The sequence below is a fragment of the Mustela nigripes genome, chromosome 3 (genome assembly GCF_022355385.1).
Source record: "Mustela nigripes isolate SB6536 chromosome 3, MUSNIG.SB6536, whole genome shotgun sequence".
NCBI classification, from domain to species: domain Eukaryota; kingdom Metazoa; phylum Chordata; class Mammalia; order Carnivora; family Mustelidae; genus Mustela; species Mustela nigripes.
In genome coordinates, this window is record NC_081559.1 from 68361472 (window position 1) to 68384801 (window position 23330).

At 42.8% G+C, this 23330-nt stretch overlaps 1 protein-coding gene across 2 annotated transcripts in view; it reads left to right on the forward strand.

Moving 5' to 3' along the window:
• MAP3K20 (mitogen-activated protein kinase kinase kinase 20) overlaps positions 1-23330 on the forward strand; it is a 178905-nt gene that overhangs the window by 153748 nt on the left and 1827 nt on the right. For both annotated transcript variants that reach the window (XM_059394178.1, XM_059394177.1), the window contains exons 17-19: positions 13862-13978; positions 16456-16530; positions 19399-19549. In XM_059394178.1, coding sequence (XP_059250161.1) covers positions 13862-13978; positions 16456-16530; positions 19399-19549 — 343 coding nt within the window. The remainder of the gene's footprint in view (positions 1-13861; positions 13979-16455; positions 16531-19398; positions 19550-23330) is intronic.

Here is a 23330-nt window from a genome sequence, read left to right on the forward strand (position 1 = left end):
TTTCGGTTAACAAAGAAATGACTTGTTAATGTGGAAAACAAAAAATCCATCTTTTTGTAAAAACTTGGATGGTATAAATGATCCTGGAGACCAACACTGGTCTGTTTTTGGCCTTAAGAGTGCAGACTTCTTGAGCCAGAGGTTTTCACAAGGCCTAACGTCACTGCAGTTTTTGTCAGGCGGCTGATACTTGATCATGCCTACAGACTAATAAGTTCAACTGTGCATTCAGCAGACATTTACTGAGGACCTGCTCTATGCAAGAGGGCCAGAGAAGGCCAGAAGAGTGGCTGGCAACCAGTGAGAACTATCCCAGGTGCTAAACCAAGGCGTTTGAAGAGTTTTAAGCAGGGAGTAGATGGGATCAGATTTCTGTTTTTAAAAGCTCTCTGGAAAGCACAGGGGAGGAGGAACGGGAGAGGACCAGGCTACCGTGAGAAAGACTAGGAGCGAGAGAGATGCAAACAACCAGGTGAAAGGGGATGAGGAGAGGAGGCGATGGCCGTGCCATGGAAGGGCCAAGAGTCTACGGACTCTGAGATGGAACTGATCAGCTTGGGTCATCTGCTGGAAATGGGGTGGGGGACAGGGAGGAGTCAGGACAGTGCCGAGGCTTCCGGTGTGGGGAGCTGGACAGAGAAGGTTATGATGTAATCAGTCAAGAGTGAAACGTACGATGTGGATGTAGTGCCATGGTGCTAAAGTATTAAGAAGTGACTGGAATGGGTGAGGTCAACCAGGGAAAGCTTTTTTGGAAGGGGTGAGTTTTGAAACAAGGCTTGAAGAGGTTCACGGTCATTTGCAAATTATTTCCTGACTATAGTATTTAAAGCTTATGCTTTAGAGAGAGTACTTCATTCTAAAGTGATCAGGTTATTTCATAGATGTCATCTCATGTATCTTCCTGGCATTTCTGTGAGACGCATAAGGAACAGTATTGTCATCAGCGATCAGGAAACAGGGAGCAAGAGGAAATGTGCGGGCCGCCTCAGGTGAGGGGAGGAAAGAGCTCAGACTAGGAATGACATCTTCATTGTTACTTTCTTCTTAAACATGTGCTAGCTCTCATACATGATGCAAGAGAGTTAAACCATCTGTAAATTTTCATAAAATACTCCTAGAATAAGTTACTGTCCAGTTCTAAGCTACCCAGTTATGCTATCTGGTCTATACCCCAGCATTATGAAACGTTTTCCCAAAAATGTGCTTTGAATTGAAATTCCAGTTCCCCACATGAAAACCCTGTTACCTAGACTGTTTTGTTTGTTTGTTTGTTTGTTACCTTGACTTTTAAAGGTAGAAGCCAAAAAAAAAAAGACATCCTCAAATTCCCAGTCAACTGAGTTCTCATAAACCCATCCTCCCAGAAAAGGTGAAGCCTTTCCATGACTAGGATAGGTTGCAAGAGGACACTAAGCATTCTGCGAGTTCTGTCCAAACCTGCGTTTGCACAGCAGGGGATCTGCTTGACCATTTCACCTTTTCTTTTACAAACAAAGCGAAAGATGCATTCTAACTACAGCCACTGGGAATCATAGGACAGTGACTTTATCATGAAAATAATAGCTACATTTTCCCATTGGCTCTAAGAAGCCCCACCAGCTCAACAACCACTTAAAATTGGTATGTTGTTTCAGGAACTGGCCTATTAGGAGGAGAGAAAGAAAATATGACCTTGGACACAAAAAGACAAATACATGTAGAGGAGAAAGCCTTTTGTTTTAAGACCTGTCAGCCTTTTGTTCTAAGGATTCAGATACAATTCCTTTTTTTAGCCGCATTTTCTTTTTTTAGCTTCATTTTACAACCAGATGGATTCTGGCACAAAAGTGAGGTTGATTTGCTCAACTGAGGAAAGCCATTCACATTTGAGTGGCTGTATGCCGGCCAGAGTGGCCCAGTGCCACTGCGTGAGGCCTTGCTGTGGTCCGTCTTTCCTGCCACACCCTCTGAAGGGCAGGACCTCGGCAGGCTAAAAGCCCCATACAGACTTTGAGAATCTGCACACAAATGAAATAGGCTTTTTTCTTTGCTTTGTGAGGTAAAATGGGAGGGAAAATAAGATCTCGGACCAAAGGTTTCACTGGCAATTTAAACTGACAATAAGTTAGAATGGGTTTTCCTACTGTTTTTGACCTATTTCTAAAAAGTAAATTAGTAATTTAAATAATGCTATATGTTGTGGCAACGCTGAAGTTATGACAGTGGAATTGGTGGAAACAGGGTCTTTCTCAGCTCAAAATTTTCCTGTGCTCAGGCTGGAAATGTTTGATAATGATTATTTCACACCTCTGCCAGACAGTGTGGTAAGTCCTTTATGAACATTTTTCTCATGTAATTATTATAAGCCACCGTCCCAGGGAATGTCATCCCTAGATCATGTCCAGAAGGAACTGAGGACAGGTAAGGTAAAATTCCCTACCCAGAGACCCTCCTAGTGAGGGGCCGGGCCAGTCGGAGGACTCAACCACTGTGTCATACTCCCCTTTCTGGAAAGTATCATTGTCCCCTCAAATCGGCATATGGGTAAAAAGATAATTTGGGGGGGGATCACCTAATACTAAATTACCACTTTTTATTTTGTGTGAGAAATGCCTTGCATTTTTGTAATCTAAGGCCTTTGACTTGGCACAAAAGGAAGAAGGCTTCCAGGATCTCAGACAGCTCCCTGAGCCGCCCCCTCCAGGGTGGCAACCACCCTTTTTTTTTACGACATAGTAAGCTCCATGGAGTTTATTATTATATCTCATATAAACTCGCCAGTCAAGGATATTGATTCTCAAATTGCCCAGGAATAAACTATCAAATCACCCAGCAGTTTTCTCACCAAGAAACTTTCTGAGACTGTGTCATAAAAATTCAAAAGCTGGGTTACGAAGGAACTATCTAGAGAGTTGCGCATTCCTTGTGCATGCCGGACAGTCACCGGCTTTGCCCCTCGAGTCCTAATTCCCTCATCTCCCCAGCGAGGCACAGAAACAAACCTGTGGGTCTGAGTAGATGACCACCACAATCAGGGGAGGAGCCTGGCAAGCCACACCCAGGCTCCCACGGACCCGGAGAGAGAGACAGGCTTCTGGACCCCGGGACTTCCTACCAGAGGACCATGACTTCCGATTTTCTGTGGAGCGGAATTCTGAAGGAGCAAGTGAATGAAGAAGAGAAAATAAGAGAAACATTCTGAAGGTGTGGAAGCGGAATAGAGGTCCCCATCAGAGCAGAAGCCTTTTTCCGTTCACCCTGCCTCTTTGGCTCCTTCTGCACACAGCACAGGCAGCACGTGGGCCCCTTCAACCACACCTCAGCAGAAGCAATTCAGTCAATAATTCTCCTTCTCTGGTGGTTTCACCTGGAGGTTAGAAGCCCTGCTTTTTACAAATACTTGCCACCTACTATTGTGCTTTTTAGGATCATGTATAAAATGTTGCATTTAATAAACTTAATTGAATCTCCAGGCCCTTTCTCAGAGTACTGTAAATATCAAGAAACTGTCAAATAGGGTTTTTTCCTCTATTGTATAATTTTTTAAATGGATAGATAAACATGAATAAAATAACAGGGCACAAAGAAAAGGATTTTGTAAGGAAGTAAAAAGCCAACGTTCTTTGTAAATTTCAGAACCTCTACATGCAGTGCTTTACTTTGATATATCTTGCATTTATTACAAATGCAGTGTAAGGAAGTTTATTTCCCATGATCAACTGTTTTTCCAGGGAAAAACATAGACATGTAGACATACGTTTTGGTGTGCCTCAGTGTATCAGCCTGCAGGGTCAGGGTTCTATAAGAAACAGAACTTGTAGTTGACTGCGAAGGAGCAAGTGCAGCTCGGAATAGGGCTGTGTGACTTGCTGCATGTTTCTAATCGCCATGGGGCAACACTTCCTGAAACGGGTCAGGCCACTGCCTATAGATCCAGAGCGGAACCGCTTAGTCCATACTTGCCAATGGACTGTTAGTCACATGTAGAAATGGCACAGCAGAAAATGTCTACCAATGGGAGAAAACAGCCCTGACTGGTAGTGTTTGGAGATCTCTATGGTACAAATATTTTCACCGTGGCCAATTTCAAGTTACCGATCTGATGCCCCTGAACTTGAAGTTGGAAAGAAGGTGTGAGTGACCAGCTCATGAGGGGAGCTCCAGCACACAGCTGGATCACTTGTGGCCTTCTTAATCAAGACCCCGGATTCCTTTTGAGAAAGTGAACAGCAAGGAAGTATATGGGATAAAGCATGGGTTTCACCAGGTAACAAACACATTATTGTCGGTTTCCAGCTGTAATAATATGTGTAATGAGCTCACAGAGAGCTCCAATTTCCTAGTGAATCCATAGTTGGCTCAGATTTCCTTGGGTGGCCATTGGTTCATATGGATACACTGACTAAAAATCAGGATTTGGGTCTGTAATGGGTGAGAGTAGGCTTATGGAGATAGAGAAACAAAATTTAAGTCTGTGATTGTCTTTTTCAAGTGTTCCAACAGTTATGGTTGTTGATTCCATGATGACAGGCACAGTTGTTCCTAAGAGAGGACATCTTTGCTTTTAGAAGCAAAGCCATCGAGGATCACTGCAGAGAGGTGACCTTGATAACTCACAATGGCTTGTGTTTTCTGAACCAAAAATTAGGTCTTGAAAATAATCAACTATAACAGGGACTGATAATTTGAAATGAAATTGAAAGCACTTCATTGGAAATGCAAAGATGTACGACAACCATATCAATCCTGGACATCAGGATTTGGGCTGAGAACAGCTCAAATGGTAAACGCCACCTACTAACCAGACCAGTGTTGTTGTTTTGGTTTTTTGTTTTGTTTTGTTTTTTTACAAAAGTCATACTTTTGGGCATCACCTCTGAAGTCATGGAAAAGGAGGAGAAGTTAGCAGTCAGAAGAACTGTTTTTATATTTTGAGTGTCCTGGATAAAAGTCAATTTGCAGCCCATTTACCAGCATTTAAAAAACCTTACGCAGTAATTAGGTAAGCTAGAACACCTTCTATATTGGTTAAGAAATCCAGTCTTGAGAATAGATTAATTAGTCAAAAATCAATAGCAAGACTTGTTTTTTTCCCCCAAGATGAATACCTAGTACCTTCCAATTGTATTGAGAAACAAACAAACAAACCCTAAAATGAAAAAGCCCTTTCCAAACATGTCAGCTAACATCTGAACCATTTCAGGTAGTCAAGTATGGAATGCATCATATGAAAGTATGTCTCACTTGATTTCCTTCACTTTATTTTAACATCATCCCTAAAGTCCCTTTTTCGTACATGACTCCAATAACAAGCCCCCAAAAGGCAATATAACAACCTTATCTCTACTGGTGTCTAGTTGGCACCAATCCGCCCTGACCTTAGACACAAGCCATTGTTAAGGGTATAACGCATTTACATATTTTGCAATAAAACATCAGTTATTTGCATTACTGTGTCAAGTTTTATTTGATTCTTTCACCTAAAAATGACTCATTTTCCTTTCTTGTATTTTAAAAACCAACTACTCTAAGCTTGTTTGAGAATAATCAAAAATTGCCCATTTAGCTAGAAGTCATTTTCTTTTCAAAAGGCAAATGTTATTTAATCTTTCAGCTGTTCATTGTGCCATCATAAATACTTTCTTTTCAGCACAGTTGTGGGGACTGAAATGAGCCCGCTAATTGCCTCCCATTCCGACTGACATGTGGTGGTTTAGTGGAAAGAGAACACAGCGGGGAGAAGGAAATAGAAGGCTGAGAAAATGAGAGCTAATTATTTTCCCTGCCTCATGTCAGGCTCTGTGTCAGCCTTGTTTTTACAAACTGGAAGGTTGAGCACTAAATAAAACAAACCGGCGTCATGTTTTTATATACTGGCAGTGTCATGGAAGCAGCTGCACATCTCAAAGACAATATAATGCCTGCGTTCGCATGGACACCATCTGACAGACACTGTGAGCCACGGCTAATGAGGACATCACAGTGGTGCCAAGTGAAAGGTGCTGAATTATGTATGATTCTTCATCAGTGCAGCAATAGTCTTGTACATCATTATGAGACATTGTTTTGCCGAACAGATTAAAACATTCTTAGTTCCAGACCCTGCAACCTATACGCGCTGAAAGAGGTTATTAATGGAATTTTTAGGGAGAGCTTCTTGTGGGCTTCTTTTGGGGTTGCAAAACAAATCTCGTGGGACAAAGCCGCCAGGGGTCACGACACCGGACAGATAAAGAAGAGAAGCAAATTAACCGTACTTGCATTATCTCCTTTTTAAAGGCAGCATAATAAAATAGGGAGTAGCGGGCTTATCCGTAATGATAAAGAGCCCAGGTGCTCTCACGGGATGTTCCACTCTCCTGCCTTTCAAACAGCAGGTCCCCACAGCTGAGCTGCATAATAGCGACGCGTGTAAAGGAGCCTTCGGAGGCCTAAATCATCAACATCTTACTACTTTTAATACCAGCATGACCAACAGTTGTGCCGCATTTTTATTTCATCTTACAGTACTTCTCACGTTGTCCAACAGTCACCTGCTAGGAAACTGTCTCCCGTTCTCCCCCTCTTGAATCTTAAAAAGTTTATTCTGACCTCTATTTTATGTTTTTAAAATGTCTCCTCCGGGCGCCTGGGTGGCTCAGTGGGTTAAGCCGCTGCCTTCGGCTCAGGTCATGATCTCAGGGTCCTGGGATCGAGTCCCGCATCGGGCTCTCTGCTCAGCAGGAGCCTGCTTCCTCCTCTCTCTCTCTCTGCCTGCCTCTCTGCCTACTTGTGATCTCTCTCTGTAAAATAAATAAATAAAATCTTAAAAAAAAAAAAAATAAATAAAATAAAATGTCTCCTCCGTACAGGCCTTTCTAAAGTGGAGGAGCCTCTCTGCTCGAATCCTGAGCCATCTCTGGTGATTTGGCTTTTTCTCCATCCATTGGGGGTGGGGCGGCGGGCGGGGGAAGGGTCTGGGGAGACCGAGATGGGATTTTAAAACTCAGTGTCTTTACCATTAGACTAGGCGTGACCAGGACCTAAATTCCGGCCCCCGCGCAGCTAAGTGACCTTGCCGCCAATCTCTGCACTTTTCTGAGATTCAGTCTACTAATGTAAAATGGAGATAGGGCTATCTACAACAGGGTAAGGCTGCAAGGATTAAGGAACGTGGACAAATCTCAAAACCACCATGCCGAGTGAAAGAAGCCAAATGAACAGAGATGCTTAACTGTCAAGTTCCAACTTGGTCAGGTTCTAGAGCAGGCAAAATGAGTCTATGGTGATAGAAATGGGATGGAGGAGACACCGCCACTTGTGCGGGGAACCTGCACTGAGAAGGGACATAAGGAGACTTTCTAGGCCAGTGGGAATATCTAGTTTGTTTGGATGGGTACGCTGGTGCACAAGCTGTCCAAATTCATTGACTGGTGCACTTAAAAATGAGTGCATTTTTTTGTTTGCGAAGTATACACCACCTCAATAAAAAAATACATCAGAATTGTTTTGTCTGTAATCTTCAGGTAGAAGGGATCTGTAGGAGCCTGAAAGCCTAATAGGAGGTCTATTTCCCTCTGAAATATCCTGAATAATCTTGGCCCTAGATTCTTTTAAGAGATACCTACAGCGCTCATATTTGTAAACTATTGACTATTGTCTCTGAACTGCCTAGAACTTGAAACAATATTTAAAGTTAGTTTCTGTGCTATCTTCAATCCCTTTTGCTATCTAAAATTTACCTCTATATGGATCATTTCTTTGTACTCCCTCCTGTCTTCTTTTTTTTTTTTTTTTTCCGTGGGAGGGAGAAGGGATGTCTATGTTTGGCATCACTTGTACTGGCTTGGAACTCCAAAGAATTTTAAACAGCTTGCAAAGAATGTAATAGTGATTTCTCACAAAGAGATACTTAATCTAGCATTAACTGAGTGTTGTTTAGGATTTCATCTTCACAGTGTTAAGAGTTTCTGTTTTACTTGGCCAGTAATCTTAATTCAGAAAATTTTTTAACATAATTGGCAATGCAGAAGTGGTACAAATGGAATGCTTTCTGCTCCTCCATTAACCACACTTGCTTCTAAAATTATCCAGGTATTTCAGTGGCTGCCCAGATAAATAGTGCATATCCTGGGCACCCAACAGCACTGTCATTTTTTTCATCAGTTTCAAATGCAAAAACTCTGCTCTTCCCAACACAATTCCATTCAATTCTCATAGATCTTCACTGAGAGGCAGACAGTCCAGTTAGTGGAAAGGTTTGGATGACCATTTTCTGCTGTTCCAGTGCTGTCCCAGGGCCCAGCACTGCTCCTGCCCCAGTACCTTTTTCCTGATTAGTAGCATTTCCTCGAGATGTGCCTCAAGGTACAGATTTGAATAGCGAGAATGTTCTCTTAGGTGGAAATCTAGCTATGAAATAAAAATCCACAGTAGTCGGACCTGTCCCCACCATCTGCTTGTGCAACTGGGTGGGAGCGGGTTGTTTCTGGCTTGGAGAGTGGAAGTCATGCCTAGCCACACAGCCTAAGCCAGAGCTGGAGCAAAGTATTGGTGACTCCAAACACTGGCCAGATCAATCAAGGAAAGGAGCAGACAGTGGAATGGCAGCATCTGTGCTTTGAATAAGGATCTTTGTCAATAAGTGAGGAAAAATCAGCTATGTTGGACTTATCAGAGAATCAGTATTTTGGCCTCTGCCATGGACACTTAACAAAGGAATTCGCCAAGATAATCTGGACTGACTGTTTGCTGACTCTGGAAGGTGGAGCTCATCTGTACCGTGATTCTTACTTCCCTTAACCCATAACAAGGGAAAGTTCAAGGTTCAGAAAAGACTGAGGGTTTGGAAACCTGCTCATTACAGCAGCAAGAGAACACTTAGGATCAAGTCTGAACACCAGGCCTTGCTGTCTATGCGATCTTGCTCAAATTACCTTCTCTCTCTATGCTTCGGGTTCCTCGACAAGACAGGGCTCTCGGGCTGTCAACCACATGTCATAGCCATTTTCCTCCAGATATCCCCTGGTTCCTCCTGGTAGGGCTGCATCTGGATCTGTGGAAGCAGGAAAGGGCAGAACTGGTGTTATATAACCCATCTATGTCAGAAGATACACGTTTCTACCCTCTTCTATTTATTTCATAGGACGGTCTTTGTTAATTTGCCACTGGCCACACCTTCTTCTTTTTTGCAACACTGGTAATTCCCAGGCACCAGATTTCTTCAGTACCCTCTGGATCCCCAAACTCCTGCCCAAGTATAAGATGCTCTGATCCAGCCTGCCTGCTCTGGCCAGAACCCTTTTCTAAACACACCGCGCCACCCTGCCTATCAAAGTGCACTCGACTTTGGCCTAGTCTCAGTCTTAGACGGTTGCTGGACAGCGGGCCGGCTAGTCTGATTAACTATATTGGAGCTGTGTTGGGGACTACTATTGGTAACAAGAGTAATTATTGCTCCTTCCCAAGCTTCCGCATTTGGTCCTGGCCCTGTGCTGAGTACTTTATTCACTTTACCTCGCTTCACTCTCACACAACACAACAACCTGCTTGTGTGTAAAAAAAAACCACTGATATTCAAACAGGTTGTATATTGGCTAAGGTTGCAGGGTGGGGAGTGACGAAACTGGGATTCCAGTTCAGGGAGCTGGACGTCCAGCTGTCCTCTTTCACCTCATGCCCTGCTACGCTCCTAGTAATGGCTTACTGTGGACTCCTTCTCTATATTATTTCTATCTAACCATCAGCAGCAGCACTTTAAATTCTATTTAAAGTGCTGGCCAATTCCAAATGCCATTTCAGACTGCCAGGGGTGAAATGGTTTTGGAAAAAGAGTCCGTTGAGGCCCCCATGGGCTCTGAGAATACAGAATTGTCTGTCAGGATTGAGAGTTGTTCTCCAGACGTCCACAGTGACTCTTGAATGTTTCCGATTCCAAAATCAATACCCACATTTCTGTCACTCACATCAACCAAAATCGATAGTTCACCCTGGCAAAAGTGAATGGTTTTTAAATCCGACCCCACATTCCCACGACCTGGTCCATCCCACTACCAAGAAACGGAAAAGCTAGTAATTTTGCATGTAAGATTGCATATTAGGCTCATAAATATGCAGAATTTTTACTTTTACTGATGTTACCGATGATTTACTTCACTTTACTGTTACTAAAACATTTCCAGTGATTGGCTGATCAAGAACTCATTACATGGTGTCCTGTCTCAGTTGGGTCCTGTGGAACTCAGTACCTTGCTCAAATCCTGGTAGTTGTGAGCAGCGCTCATTGACAACTTAATGACCCAGTGGGATACCTGAGATTGAGAAGAAATGGAGCAGAATTCAAAGAATTCCATGACTTTATTTGTGGGTTACTTTTCTTAACTAGGCAATGATGAAATCATAGATGCCCTGGAAAAACAAAAACAAAAACAACTAGCAATTATATGAGGGCACTGACAGATGAAGTTAATAATTTAGGTGAACACTGCATATTCTTTTCCTTTCCCACCCAGCCTTGTAATTTAATGAAATGGATAATGCCCCGTCCACCTTGGCTTATAATGCCTTTGAGTATCGTTTTATTGCTTCGGCACTATCTTTTATGGTTCAGGTAAAAGCCTCTCTTTTGGAAAAGAGAAACATTTGAAAAGTAAAAGGTCTGTCGCCCTGTTAGGGGGATCCTTGTTTTTCCAAGTTGGACTCTGGGGACCAGGGAAGCAGTTGCCGTAGGGGAGGACCTGTTGCCGCCACTTGCTTTTTCGGTTTTATTAGCAAAGTCTTCCTTGGTCCTTCTCCCACTTGCCGGTTGCTGACGGCTGGTCCCATGGTGGAGCGCTGAGAACCATCCAGTGAGTACATCCTACCACCCACTACTCCAACTTTGGAGCCAGGCAACCTTGTGCTGTTAGTATTATAATCCCACCTCTACCACTTACTGGCCAGGAAGCCCCAGTAAAGTTCCTTATTTATCTGAGCCTCCTTTTTCCTCCCCTAACGGGAGAGCAAACCTAACTTGCAGGATTATTGTGGGTATCATACGAAAGAATGCCAGGTAAGCATCCAGCAGCATGCTGGAGCAGATGAAGCAGTCGGCAAATAGGAGTTCCCACCCGTCAGCCCCTTCGCCACAGAGAGCTGCTCTGAGCATGCGCGCAGGAGGAGTGATGGCGGGCCTGAGGTCAGGAGAGTTCTTGGGCTCTGACTAGGAGAGTGGAGCACAGGGAATTGGCCATTTCCACACAACCTGGGGTCTTTCGTTTGATTTGAATCGCTTCATTCCAAAACTGGACAGGCAAAAGAAGAAGATACCAGTAAAATTCATCTTTTCTAAGGCTTTTTATTCTAGCACTGTGTGAGGATGCTCTTGCCATTTCAGAGAAGAGCAATCATGACTCCAAACAGCCATTATCCTGCCCATTTATCTCGGGGCCCATGTTGCCAGGGGAGCAGTGGCTCCAAAACAAAGCAATACTAAGAGATTTGTCCATTCTGAGCGACTCATTTGACTTATGTTGGCCAAGAGCTCGGTTTTCACATTGTTGAATAGCCTTTTTCCTTCACTAATTGGCTCTCCATCTTGTGAAAGTGGCTGGGCAAAGAGGGTCACTCCCCTCAGGCATGGGCTCTGGTTGGTTCTGCAATTTGTCTAGAAGCTTTCGTAAAACACTGAGCTCCCCCAGCCCTCTGTTGAAACCAACAGGTTTTTCAACAGCCTCTTTGTTAGTGTTTTTCCGCAATAATTTTGTCTGAGCTTGCTCAGGAGACATTCCAGGTCTACTCCTACCAGAGCGTTTTCCAGTTTCAGCATGTAGGGTGCTCAGTACATTGTCCTTAACCTCTCAGAATCCTTCATTCTTCAAATAACATGAACGAAGGTGAATTTATGGTCCAGGGGTCCAGTTTGGTGCAAAGACATAGCTTATGTTTCCTTTGAATTGCACACACAGTTTGTCCCCCCACGTTTTTATTATTATTCATACAGAAAAAAAAAGAAAAGTATTTATAAGGGATCTTCCTGTACCCACCTCCTATATTCAGCCATTAACATTTTATTCTGCTTGCCTTATTGCATATCTGTCAATCTATCACTCTAGCTGTATATCAATCCTTATTTTTGATGCATTTTAGAGTAATCTGCAGACATCAGTATACCTCCCCCTAAACAATTCAGAATGCTAGAGTTCAATAAGTACACACATCTTAAGTATACATCCACTGAGTCTTGGCATGTGTGTATGTCTCTGTAACCCAAACCCCTATAAACAGAGTAGTAGCACCCCCAGAAAGTCTCGCCATGTCCCTTCTCAGTCAATCCCCATATGCAGAAGCAACCCATTTTCTGAATGTTTTCTACGTGGATTGGTTTCCTCTGTTCTAGAATGTCATCTAAATAGAATCCTTAGTATGTTCTTTTTTTTTGTATGAGACTTCTTTCACTCACTGTCCCATTTCTGAGACTGATCTGTGTTGTTGCATGCATCAGTGGCTTGTTCCTTTTTATTGCTGAGTAACATTCCATTTTACGGATACATCATGGTTCATCCATTCTCCTAAGGATGAACACTTGTTCTGTTTCAACACTTTGCTGGGCTGGGGCGGGGGGTGGTGGGCAGTGGCGGTGGCGATTATGATAAAGCTGCTCAGAACAACACTAAGACTTTTTTATTCCTCTTGGATAAATACCTAGGACTTGAATTTATGGTCATCAAATAGATGTTACATTTATACATACAGATATATGTTTTTAATAAATTGCCCAAACTCTCCCCAAAATGATTTTATCATTTACACTTCCACCAGCAATCCAGTAGCTCCAAATCCTGGCCAACATTTGATGTTATCAATCTTAGCCATTTGGTGTCATCTCATTTTGGTGACATTTTACTTTCTTTTTAAAGATTTTATTTATTTATTTGACCGACAGAGATCACAAGCAGGCAGAGAGGCAGGCAGAGAGAGAAGGGGAAGCGCACTCCCTGCTGAGCAGAGACCCTGATGTGGGGCTTGATCCCAGGACCCTGAGATCATGACCTGAGCCAAAGGCAGAGGCCTAACCCACTGAGCCACCCAGGCGCCCCTCATTGTGGTGACATTTTAATTCACATTCCCCAACTAATGATGTAGGGCACTTTTTCACTATAGAATGGTTTTACTGAAAGTTTAATTAACATCATTTAAAAAAACCTAGAGGCTTCATGTAAAAATCCAGATGTCCAGCTTTTCATGAAACCTCAATGTATCCAGCAAGACTGAGCTCATATTCCCATGTGGGGACAGTCAACAGAAGCTGAGTGGTGGCTGTCCCTTTAGGGCAGATGCCCTTTAGACCCCCAGAATCCTAACCCTTCCATAATTCCCCAACACATGGGCCAGTTATCAGTCACTATCTATCATATTTGCAGTTTTCCTTCCTGTTAGGAGGAAAGTGAACTATTTCTTGAGCCCATATTACTATCAATACTTAAAAAGTGAAAGTTAGATCTAAGAGGGTCTTATATTTCAAAATGGGAAGTCCCCATTTCTTTGTGTGAATGAAAAAATATTCCAACAATGTTTAATATGTAAATTAAGTGGGTCTACTTTGAAAGATTGCAATTTAGGGTTCTATAATGAAATTGCCTGGCTTTACTCATTTTTATTATCTGCCTGGCTCCTTTAGGATTTTGAGTTTGTAACTCACGTGATAGAACATTTACACTGATGAATTATGTCTCATGACTGCACTAACTGGGAATTATTTAGATATATAAAGAGATGTAATTTCATGTCCTTTTCTCAAAAAAAAGGGAAAAAAACTTCTGTAACATTTCATTCAGAAAACTTCATGTGTTATAAATGAGACTGAGACTAAAACAAATGGTTTCACTTTCTGAAATTTCTGTAATTTTGCTTTTAATTCCAGGATTGTAAGTGGAAAATGTATATGGAGATGGATGGGGATGAAATTGCAATAACCTATATCAAAGATGTGACATTCAACACTAACCTACCCGATGCAGAGATTTTAAAGATGACAAAGGTAGGGTTCTATTTACGGCTTAAAAGCTTTTTTGAATTCACAGATATCAAACAAAGACATTAAAATCCCCCAGCAGTGTGCTTTTGTGCTTGTCAACGTTCACATCAGCTCGGCCTCAAGCTGGCTGTTGAAAGGCACATTTTATTTAGCAGATTGAGATCATAATAGTTTTTTGTTAAAATTCCACTTATGCTGTGTGAACTAAAAAGTACTACCAAAAAAGTGTCCTTTAATTTTTTTAAAAAAAAATTTCTTCTTTATTTCTTTACACTTACTCCATCACTTACTAAAGGAAAGAAAATGGCATCATGAAAATATTTACCTCAACTTTGGGGTCATTTTAAACTTTGAAAAACTTGGAAGGTGGAAAGCCTTCTTGGTTGTCTTCAATTTCTTGAAGGACTAAGGGGAGGTTAGTCATGAGGCTTGTGTTGACGTCTTCTTGGCTTCTTTGAGTTCACACCTCTGGCCAGAGAATACGTCAGTGGTAGAAGTACATGCATTAAAACAGAGAAGACAGACTCAGAGAAATGCTTAGCTTCTCCTCAAAATGGGGGGAAAAAATCCAGTTCTCTCTCACTAATACTGAAAAAACACAGATGAGACTTCAATAGTAGAAGGTCAACAACTCAGGCAAATAACCATGATATGCATTGGACATTCACTCAAAACTTCACATAAGCCATTCTTAAGTATACTATGAACAGTGTATTTGGTTTCAGTGAAGAAAATGGGGTTTGTAGCAAAGAAGAACCTGGGTGCAAACACAAGTGGGGAAGTGAAGAGTCTTCAAAGCCACAGCATTAGACTTGCAAATGTGTTCCTTCCTAAGCATAAGATTGCTAAGCATCCAAGTCCTTTTAATTTACAAGTATATTCATCAAGTCGATTGATTTGATATTCATTGTTGGAATCTTCTGAGTAACTAGGAGTTATTTCAGTGGTGTTATTTATCTGTAAAGGTTATGCTCTGGTTTTAACTTTCCCTGATTTTGTTGGGACGTATTATGATGTCTTGAAGACCGGACAGATGCTTGCTCTGTAACCCCCAACCTATGCCATTTGAAAGCAAGATCCTAGTCCTTGCCTGCTAACAGAAGGAATCTGCTCACAGCAAAAATGACAGGGTAGAGTTGTAAACCCAAATACAGGTGTTTCTGGTATAATGCCACATATGCACTCCCAAAGAAACACATCTTCTGCAACATCATACACCAATATTAACCGGGGTTGAAGGAAAAATAGGATTGGGGCAGACCATTCAAAATCTGTAGAACTTTTTTTTAACACCAACAGCATCCTAACAATCCTCATTTTAAAAAGAAAAGAAGAAAAAAAGGCCCTGTTAAATCTCTACTGCATGTGCTTTGTACCCATCTCAAGCCCAGTTGGTCATTTGTAACCTTAAAGCTAGAATGAAGGGGTGGAGGGTGGTTAAGAGAGTGGAGATTCACTTATAATAAAGACCATTTTCATCAAAACTAAAATAGGATCCAAGGTGTCGAGGTGAAAATATTTCCTTCTACCCTTCTAAATTCTTTGGCTGGTCTGCTAATTAAAGTGACCTAAGACAGATTAGCAGGAGAAGAATTTAATTTTGTACACACAGGAGCCCCAAAGATAGGAGACTCAAGAGCAGGTCAGGCAGTTGGGGCTTATGTGCCATCCTGAACTGAGGAATGAGCCAGGGGCCTGGGGCTTCAAAGGGGAGGAAGGCAATTCACAGGAAGATAAGAAGAGCAGATGTTTGATAATTAGAAGCTTGCCGAGCCATGCAGATAGGTCTTTCAGATAAAAAGTTATCTCTGATAATAGCTCTCTTTCTCGGCCAGGTGCCCTATCTAAATTCTTCTAGGCAGTTACAGGAGAAGTAAAAGTTTTCCTTGAGGCTGCTGGGTTTTGATGGCCTTTAGCTAAAAATACAATACATATACCACAGCGACATGTTTTGGAGTGACATAGTCTCCCCTGAAAGGCACAGGCTTCTCATGAATCCTTTGTTTTAATACAGTGGAGGAAATGTTGCCACAGTTTCATCTGTACACACAACCTGGCAGCTGAATAGCCAGAAACAGGGAAAAGCCGAGGAGTTGTTGAAGCCCCTAGCTCAGCTACTGCTTGCACTCAAGTAAGGCACATTGGGGTCTAAATTGTTAAGGCTTTCTCTTAAACATGAGAAAGCTTTCTACAGATATTGTAAAACATTAGCAGGAATAATGGCCTAATGATAGGATTGAGTGATATACCAGAGAAGGGAAGACTGTGGCACAAGACTGTTTATAATTATAGAAAAAGAGGTCTTATGAAAACCACCAAAACATTAGCCTGTTGTGAGTCATCACATGTGAACCAACAGTAGGACTTTCACGATAATCTGTCATTATGCTCTATTTGTCAATTGCATATGGCGCAGCTGGCCTCAAAGATACATACTGTAGCAGGGCAGGCTCTACACCATCCTAACTTTTGTTTTTCAGCCCCCATTTGTAATGGAGAAGTGGACTGTAGGAATAATGGAAAATCAGACTGTAGAATGCACTGTCACCTATGAGGTAAGCTTGGCATTGGGGAGGGGTAGGGTACTGGTGGCTTTACCATCAGTTTCTCGGTGGGAATTTATTTGCTTCCTCTCGGGGCTTAAAATTAGAAGAGAAACTATTTAAGAAACATGAATATGGGAAGATTAACATAATTACTCTAACAAAATGTTCGTAGGCAAAGAGAACAGGATATTCTCACCCAATAAAGATTCAGGGAGTAATTCATCCATTTGTCAATTAATGACTGAACATCTTCTACATGAGAAATAACATTTTAGGAACTGGGGGAAACCAAACAGTGACCAAAACAGTGTTTTGCTTTCTTGGTGCTTAGAGTTTAGGGTTGAGGATAGATCAATGATTCGTCACAAGGATGGAGCACAACTTCTACCATCACCTGGCAGGCAGGATATCGATCATCAAAAACAGATTCCATAGATTTTATATATAGAAAAATAGAAAAACTGACAGTTAAAGAAAATATGCTATTAAAATTAAAATTTGGGACACCTGGGTGGCTCAGATGTTAGTTGTTTGCCTTCAGCTCGGGTCATGATCCCAGGGTTTTGGGGTAGAGCTCTGCATTGAGCTCCCTACTCAGGGGGAGACTTGCTTTTCCTTCTCACAATCCCCCTGATTGTGTTTCCTCTATCTATGCCAAATAAATAAAATATTTTTTCAAAAAATTAAATTAGGGGCACCTGGGTGGCTCAATGGGTTGGGCCTCTGCCTTTGGCTCAGGTCATGATTTCAGGGCCCTCGGATTGAGCCCTGCATCGGGCTCTCTGCTTGGTGGGAAGCCTGTTTCCCCCCCTCTCTCTGCCTGCCTCTCAGCCTACTTATGATCTCTTTCTGTCAAATAAATAAATAAAATCTTTTTAAAAATTAAATTAAAATTCATACATTTAGCAAATACCTACTGACAGTTACTATTTTAGGATTAGTATAGACTAAATCTGTATTCTCTCTTGAGGTTTATATTCCAGTGGGAGGAGACTGATAATAAGTAGGTAACAAATATGTAGAGAGTGGTGAGTGGTAAGTGGTAACCAGAAAATAGTTGAGACTTGGGACATAAGACTGGGTGGTTAGGGTAGGCCTTTCCTCTGAGGAGAAGAAGGCAGCAGGGGAAGGCAAGCTCAAGGTCCTGAGGCACAGAGGACAATGACAAGAGGGTAGGCAGGCAGAGTCAGAGAGCTTCACGGGGTCACAGTGAGGAGTCTGGATTTACTAAAAACACAACAGGAAGCCAATGGGGTGTTTTAAGCACTCTACTGCTTAAAGCAACGTGATTACATTTTTAACTTTAGCAATATCTTCATGGCCGGTGGGATACCCACTTTACAAGGTAGAAACCCTGCAGAAACACGGTGGAGGGGAAGCAGTAAGGCACAGAGTCTTGTCACACATGGATATATTAGCATGTATCTGCCCTCCAAAGGACGTATGTTTCATTCTTTCCCTCAATTACTCATTCAGGAAACATTTTGTAAGGGTTCACCATGACCTAGGCATTATAACAGAAGCTTACACCTGTTTTCTTGTATTAACCTTGCATCAGTACTGAAAGACAGGCAGCATTAGCTTCATTCGGCAGCTAGGGAAAACTGGCTCAGAGAGATGGAAGAAGTCCTGCGTTGGGGTAGTCAGTGACCATCAGTGGCGTCACAGCCGGGTCCTCGGACTGTGAATGCAGTTCCTGCTCTTCCCCGGTTGTCCTACTTGTTCCCTTCCCAGCAGTAAGATGAAGGAAATCATTTTCAGATGGGACTCCACGCACTGCTGCGCTGTGACGGTCTTCTGAGTTGCCAGCTTGGCTTGGATTCGGCATTACAAATCCAAAGCCGGGACACTCCTCTTGTCCGGGGTGACCTGATGCTGGAAAGTGAGGAGCATTACAGCAGTTACTTATCCTCACCAGTCGACGAGCAGAGCTTGTCAGGGAGGAGGTGCCTGAGAAACAGAATTAATTGTCCAAACATTGCCTGTAGGACACAAAACTTAATGAAAGCTGTTGATTAGACTCTAGGCTATTCTGGAATCTGTTGACCCATGCCCGTTGCGCAGGACAAGCCTTCTCTTTAGCAACGGGACAGTTCTAACAGCCAGATTTCATCTCTGCCTGCCTTAGTTGTAGAGACAAACCACACTCAATTCTTTTCTTCTTTTCTCTTTCTTCTCCTTCCTCCTCCTCCTCATGGTCTGTGATGATGATGTGCTACTTGTGTTTGTAATGGTCACTTCAGAGTTTTTTTAAACATATTTTCATAACCATAATAAAGCCTGAGAGGCTCTTGAATCTGATTCATGACACCTGGTGATGAAGGGTTTCAGAATGAGAAGGTGGTACGTCTTGGATCTGGTGTCCTCTCCTTTTTCTAGGTGCTATTCTTAATTCCCTATCCTGTCTCACTTTTGCACCTGTTACTTTGCACCCTCCATGGGGATAATTAGTCCACCACGCTGCCCACAGTCACCCAGTTACCCGGATGATCTGAGGCAGTTGTGGGCAAAATAGTGGTCAGATGTTTATGTTTTCAGACCTATCTTCAAGTACTTTTAACAGAAGAAATCACTTTTCGTTTCTTGGTAGACAAAAAGGTAAGCTGAGATTTGCCAAATAGAATACATTCTGAGGGAAGACAACCGCGTTTTGAACTACTCTGTAATCCACTAAGGACTAAAGTGGTTACATCATAGTACCATATTTAGGCCAACTGTACTAATACCTCACGTAGGGCATAATAGTATTCTAAGGAGTGATAATAGTGTTATAAGGAGTGAACTCAAATGGCATGATAACCTGATTTTCTTTTCTTCCTATAAAATAAACATAGAACATTGGGTCGTGAGTTTCTCTCTCTCTTTTTTATTTATCAGAGTGATGTCCGAGCTCCAAAGAGCACAAAGCATGTCCACTCAATTCAGTGGAGCCGAACGAAACCTCAGGATGAAGTGAAAGCTGTCCAACTTGCCATTCAGATATTACTGTCCAACTCAGAGGGCAACTCTAGAAGCAGGTCTGACTCAAGTAAGTTAGATGTGTGCTAGACTCCAAAAACTTGAATATCAAATTCTCATACCCAGGATAAGTGCCAGCCTGTGAATAGACATAGATTTCTAATATAAGACTTCCTTCTTTTATTTTTAGAATATTGGTTTTATAAACAGACGATAGGCACAGTAGTATTTATGGACTTATAAGTGAGCATATCACAAGAAATTTCAGTATTTGGATGACTATAATAAAAGATGAAAATTAATGATTATGTTATATTGGTAAATAAGAATATATATGTATATTTATACACATGCATAAATTTAGTTTCCAAAACTGTAGACAGCGATATGAATCTTGTGGGTCCGGCAAACATTCCTATGAAGCCAGTGGTATCATTGGGGCAATTTCTTGAGACCTGAACAGGACGGATACATCAGAGCAGAAGAATGATGGGGGAAGGGAGCGAGGAAGGAAGGGGAGGAGGAGAGGGACAAAAAAAGGTAAGGAAGGATAAAGAGAAAATACGAAATGTGTATGGTGGAGCGTGGTGACACTAATTACAGATGCTATACTGAAACAGATTAGAAATTACATAGGGGAAGGCCAGCTGACTTGCTGTTAAATTGGTCATTATTTGGTAGATTCAGGGAAGAGGTCCTGACCTTCACCTTTGCAGGTCCAGAAACTCAGTACAACCCAGAGATAGGCTCTGCGGGACTACAAGCTGACAGACGCGTGAGAGTTGGATGCATAAACCCCCATGCAATTCATTTTTTATCACGAGAAACACACCTGCCAATGAACCAGAAGTACGTGTTTTCTGATTAGTGCATTGTTTTTCCCAATAAGAAAACACACTTGAAAAGCCACATCAGAAGGTTCTTTGGCGGCATGGAAAATAAAGTGCCCCTAGGGCTAGGGTCACTGAGTTTTGAGAACCTAACTAAAGTGTCCTCTACTGTAGGACTAGCTTGTCGAGCGCACCGGACCTTCTATGACCACCAGCCGGGGGCCCAGAAGCCTGGACAGTATCCATAGCTCACCAATAAATTTCTGACAGCACGCTGGACCTGTCTGCCTTTGTCAACCCAGTTGACTTGGTTCTTTTCTTTCTCAGTGAATCGTGAAAAGACATTCTGGCCGCGATGACTGAACAGGAGTTTCTACCAAGCCTTCTCAGCCACAAAACACATTTTCACACACTCTTTAAGGCATGCTGTTTCTACACATGACTAACCCATGTAATAGGTGTTGAGTCTCTCCAGCACAGAACACTGCATTTCTAAGTTCTTTTATTTGCTAATTCAACCATCTTGTCGCGTATGTTTCCTATCATGCCTTAAAAGGACTTCTTTTTATAATTAATGTCCCTCTCCCAGTGAAGTATGTAGGGCACATTTTACTTCTGTAGGGCTTTGTTAGCCACAATCCTATTGGATCTCTACAACACTTTTGTGAAATCTGTGGGCGGGGGGGGGGAGGGGTCTTCTGTCTCCATCTCTGCTGTATTTCTCTTTTACTAAAAGCTGTTTTTGTTTCCCAACCCACATGACACAAAGTAGGTGCCCTCTGCCTCCAAGTTCATAGAGTTTGAATTCTACCACTTTGAGAATCACCAAATAGTTTATCAGTCCCAATTCCAGATTCCCCAGAGTAAGACCTGTTTGTTGTTTTTGTCCAAGCCTTCTCCTCTGGACCAATTTACTGTCAGCAGAAGGAGGTGGTGGGAGGTGGCGGTAGGTGGGGTATCCCGTGGCGAGGTGGGGCGGGGTGGGGGGGGGTAGGTGGTACACTGAACTGTCGCCATGTGGGTGGAGACAAACTAGGGACATTCCCCAAAGAGGACAATGGACAGAGGTCTAACAAGTGTCCTAGATCCCTCTGTAATCTAAGTCTTTTGGGAGAAAGCAAATTATTTCTCTAAGAGCATTAGGAATGGTCAATACCCTTCAAATTCCCAGTGGAATGGCTTTGGCTCAACCTTTCCCTCTGATTATGATTAACAGGAGAGGTTGCAGGACAGAAGGAGAGAGTGACCTTCCTCTGGGAAGGATCCCCAATCTGGCTCCCTAGTTTTAGCTAGTTTGCCTCCCTTCCTTCTCCCTCCTATATCTTTTTCCCTTTTGACATGCAAACTCCAAGGATACCACCTGGATCAGTTCAGGTATTATTTCTTAACAGAAAATCCAACTTCCACTGACTTCCTCCCAAATGGACCAAAGTGTAATCCCAGGAACAGCCGTCTCAGGACCAATAGGAACTTGTTAGAAATGCAAATTCTCGTGGGGTGCCTGGGTGGCTCAATGGGTTAAGACCTCTGTCTTCAGCTCAGCATGATCTCAGGGTTCTGAGATCAAGCCCCACACCAGGGTCTCTGCTCGGCGGGGAGCCTGCTTCCCTTCCCCTCTCTCTGCCTGCCTCTCTGCCTACTTGTGATCTCTGTCTGTCAAATAAATAATTTTTAAAAACTATAAAAACAAAAGGAAATACAAATTCTCAAGCCCAACCCCAGACCCCATGAGTCCCTACTGGGGTAGGGACCAGCCATGTAGGCATTCTAATGTGCTGAAACCATGGGTTTTAACTCTAATAAAATGTGCTATCTTCTGCAGAAGAAGGCTGGGCTCAGACGCAGTAAAAGCGGCTGGTTCACCCACATTAAGGACAAGGAACAAACCTTTGCTTCTTTCCACTCAGCCCTTCACAGTCTGTCGCCTTTCTGCAGTCCAGCTCCTCCGCATTCATAGCCATCATATAAGATATGGCAATGGGCAGAAGACACAAGGGGCCAATGCCTTTCCTGCTCTCACACTGACGGGTGACAAGGACTTGCCTACACACTCCCAGCAGATGATCTCTCAAGTTGCTCTGGCCAGAAACTGAGCTGTGTGTCCACTCCTCCCCCACAACATCACTGCATCTGGCTCAGGTCAATCAAAGTCTGCCACTAGAGCCAGAATGTGTTCAGCCAGTGCACATGACTCCATGAGGGGGTTGAACACTGAACAAAATCAGGGCTCTGTTAGAAGCTACAAATTCAGAGGAGTCAAGGGGAAGGCAAGAAGGCCCTGTGGTTGAGTGAGGCTGTGAGGAGTGTCTGGACACAGGTCACCAGTATCGGGATAAGTCACTCACCTCTGAGGTGTGGTCACCTGTGCAGGGCAGTGAGGGGGGCTGCTTGCTGGAGCGAGAAGTGGGCACGCTCTGTTCCCCTCCAGAAGCTCCGTGTGACAAGCATGGCAAGCGTTGCTCAGGGAAGACCAGGAGGGAACTCAGGATGTGGGCAAGATGACTTAGGTCCTGCAGAAGGCAGAAGAGATCCCAGGTGTGACTTGCTTATTCAGGGAAATAGAGCGTACTAAATGGTTCCTGTTTATTGACCACTTTCTTTCACCTTCTCTTCCTGTTGGCCACGGAGCTTCATTTTTCACAGGGGAAAGAAAAACAAAAATCAAAGAAACAAACAAAAAACCCATTTCTTATTCCTGAACCTCAGAATTTCTCCTCTGGAGATGTGAGCTGTCTTTCTTCCAGACAGTCCCCAGCTGTCTCAAACTGGAACCCAATTTCTTTCATCTGCATTTAGGGTTCTTGAGAATTTATGAAAGTGCCTGCTGGCAAAAAAAACCTTTCGTTTACTGAACATGCCCCTACCATCCAAACACATGCAAACAGCAATTTCTAGAAGTGATGACATGGCTAAGTGCGAAGAAGATGGGATTTAGATGCAGAAGGACCTGAAATTATTAGTTGAGTGACCTTGGGCAAGTTACCAGACTTCCCAAGCTTCAGTCTCCTAGTTTACAGAGTT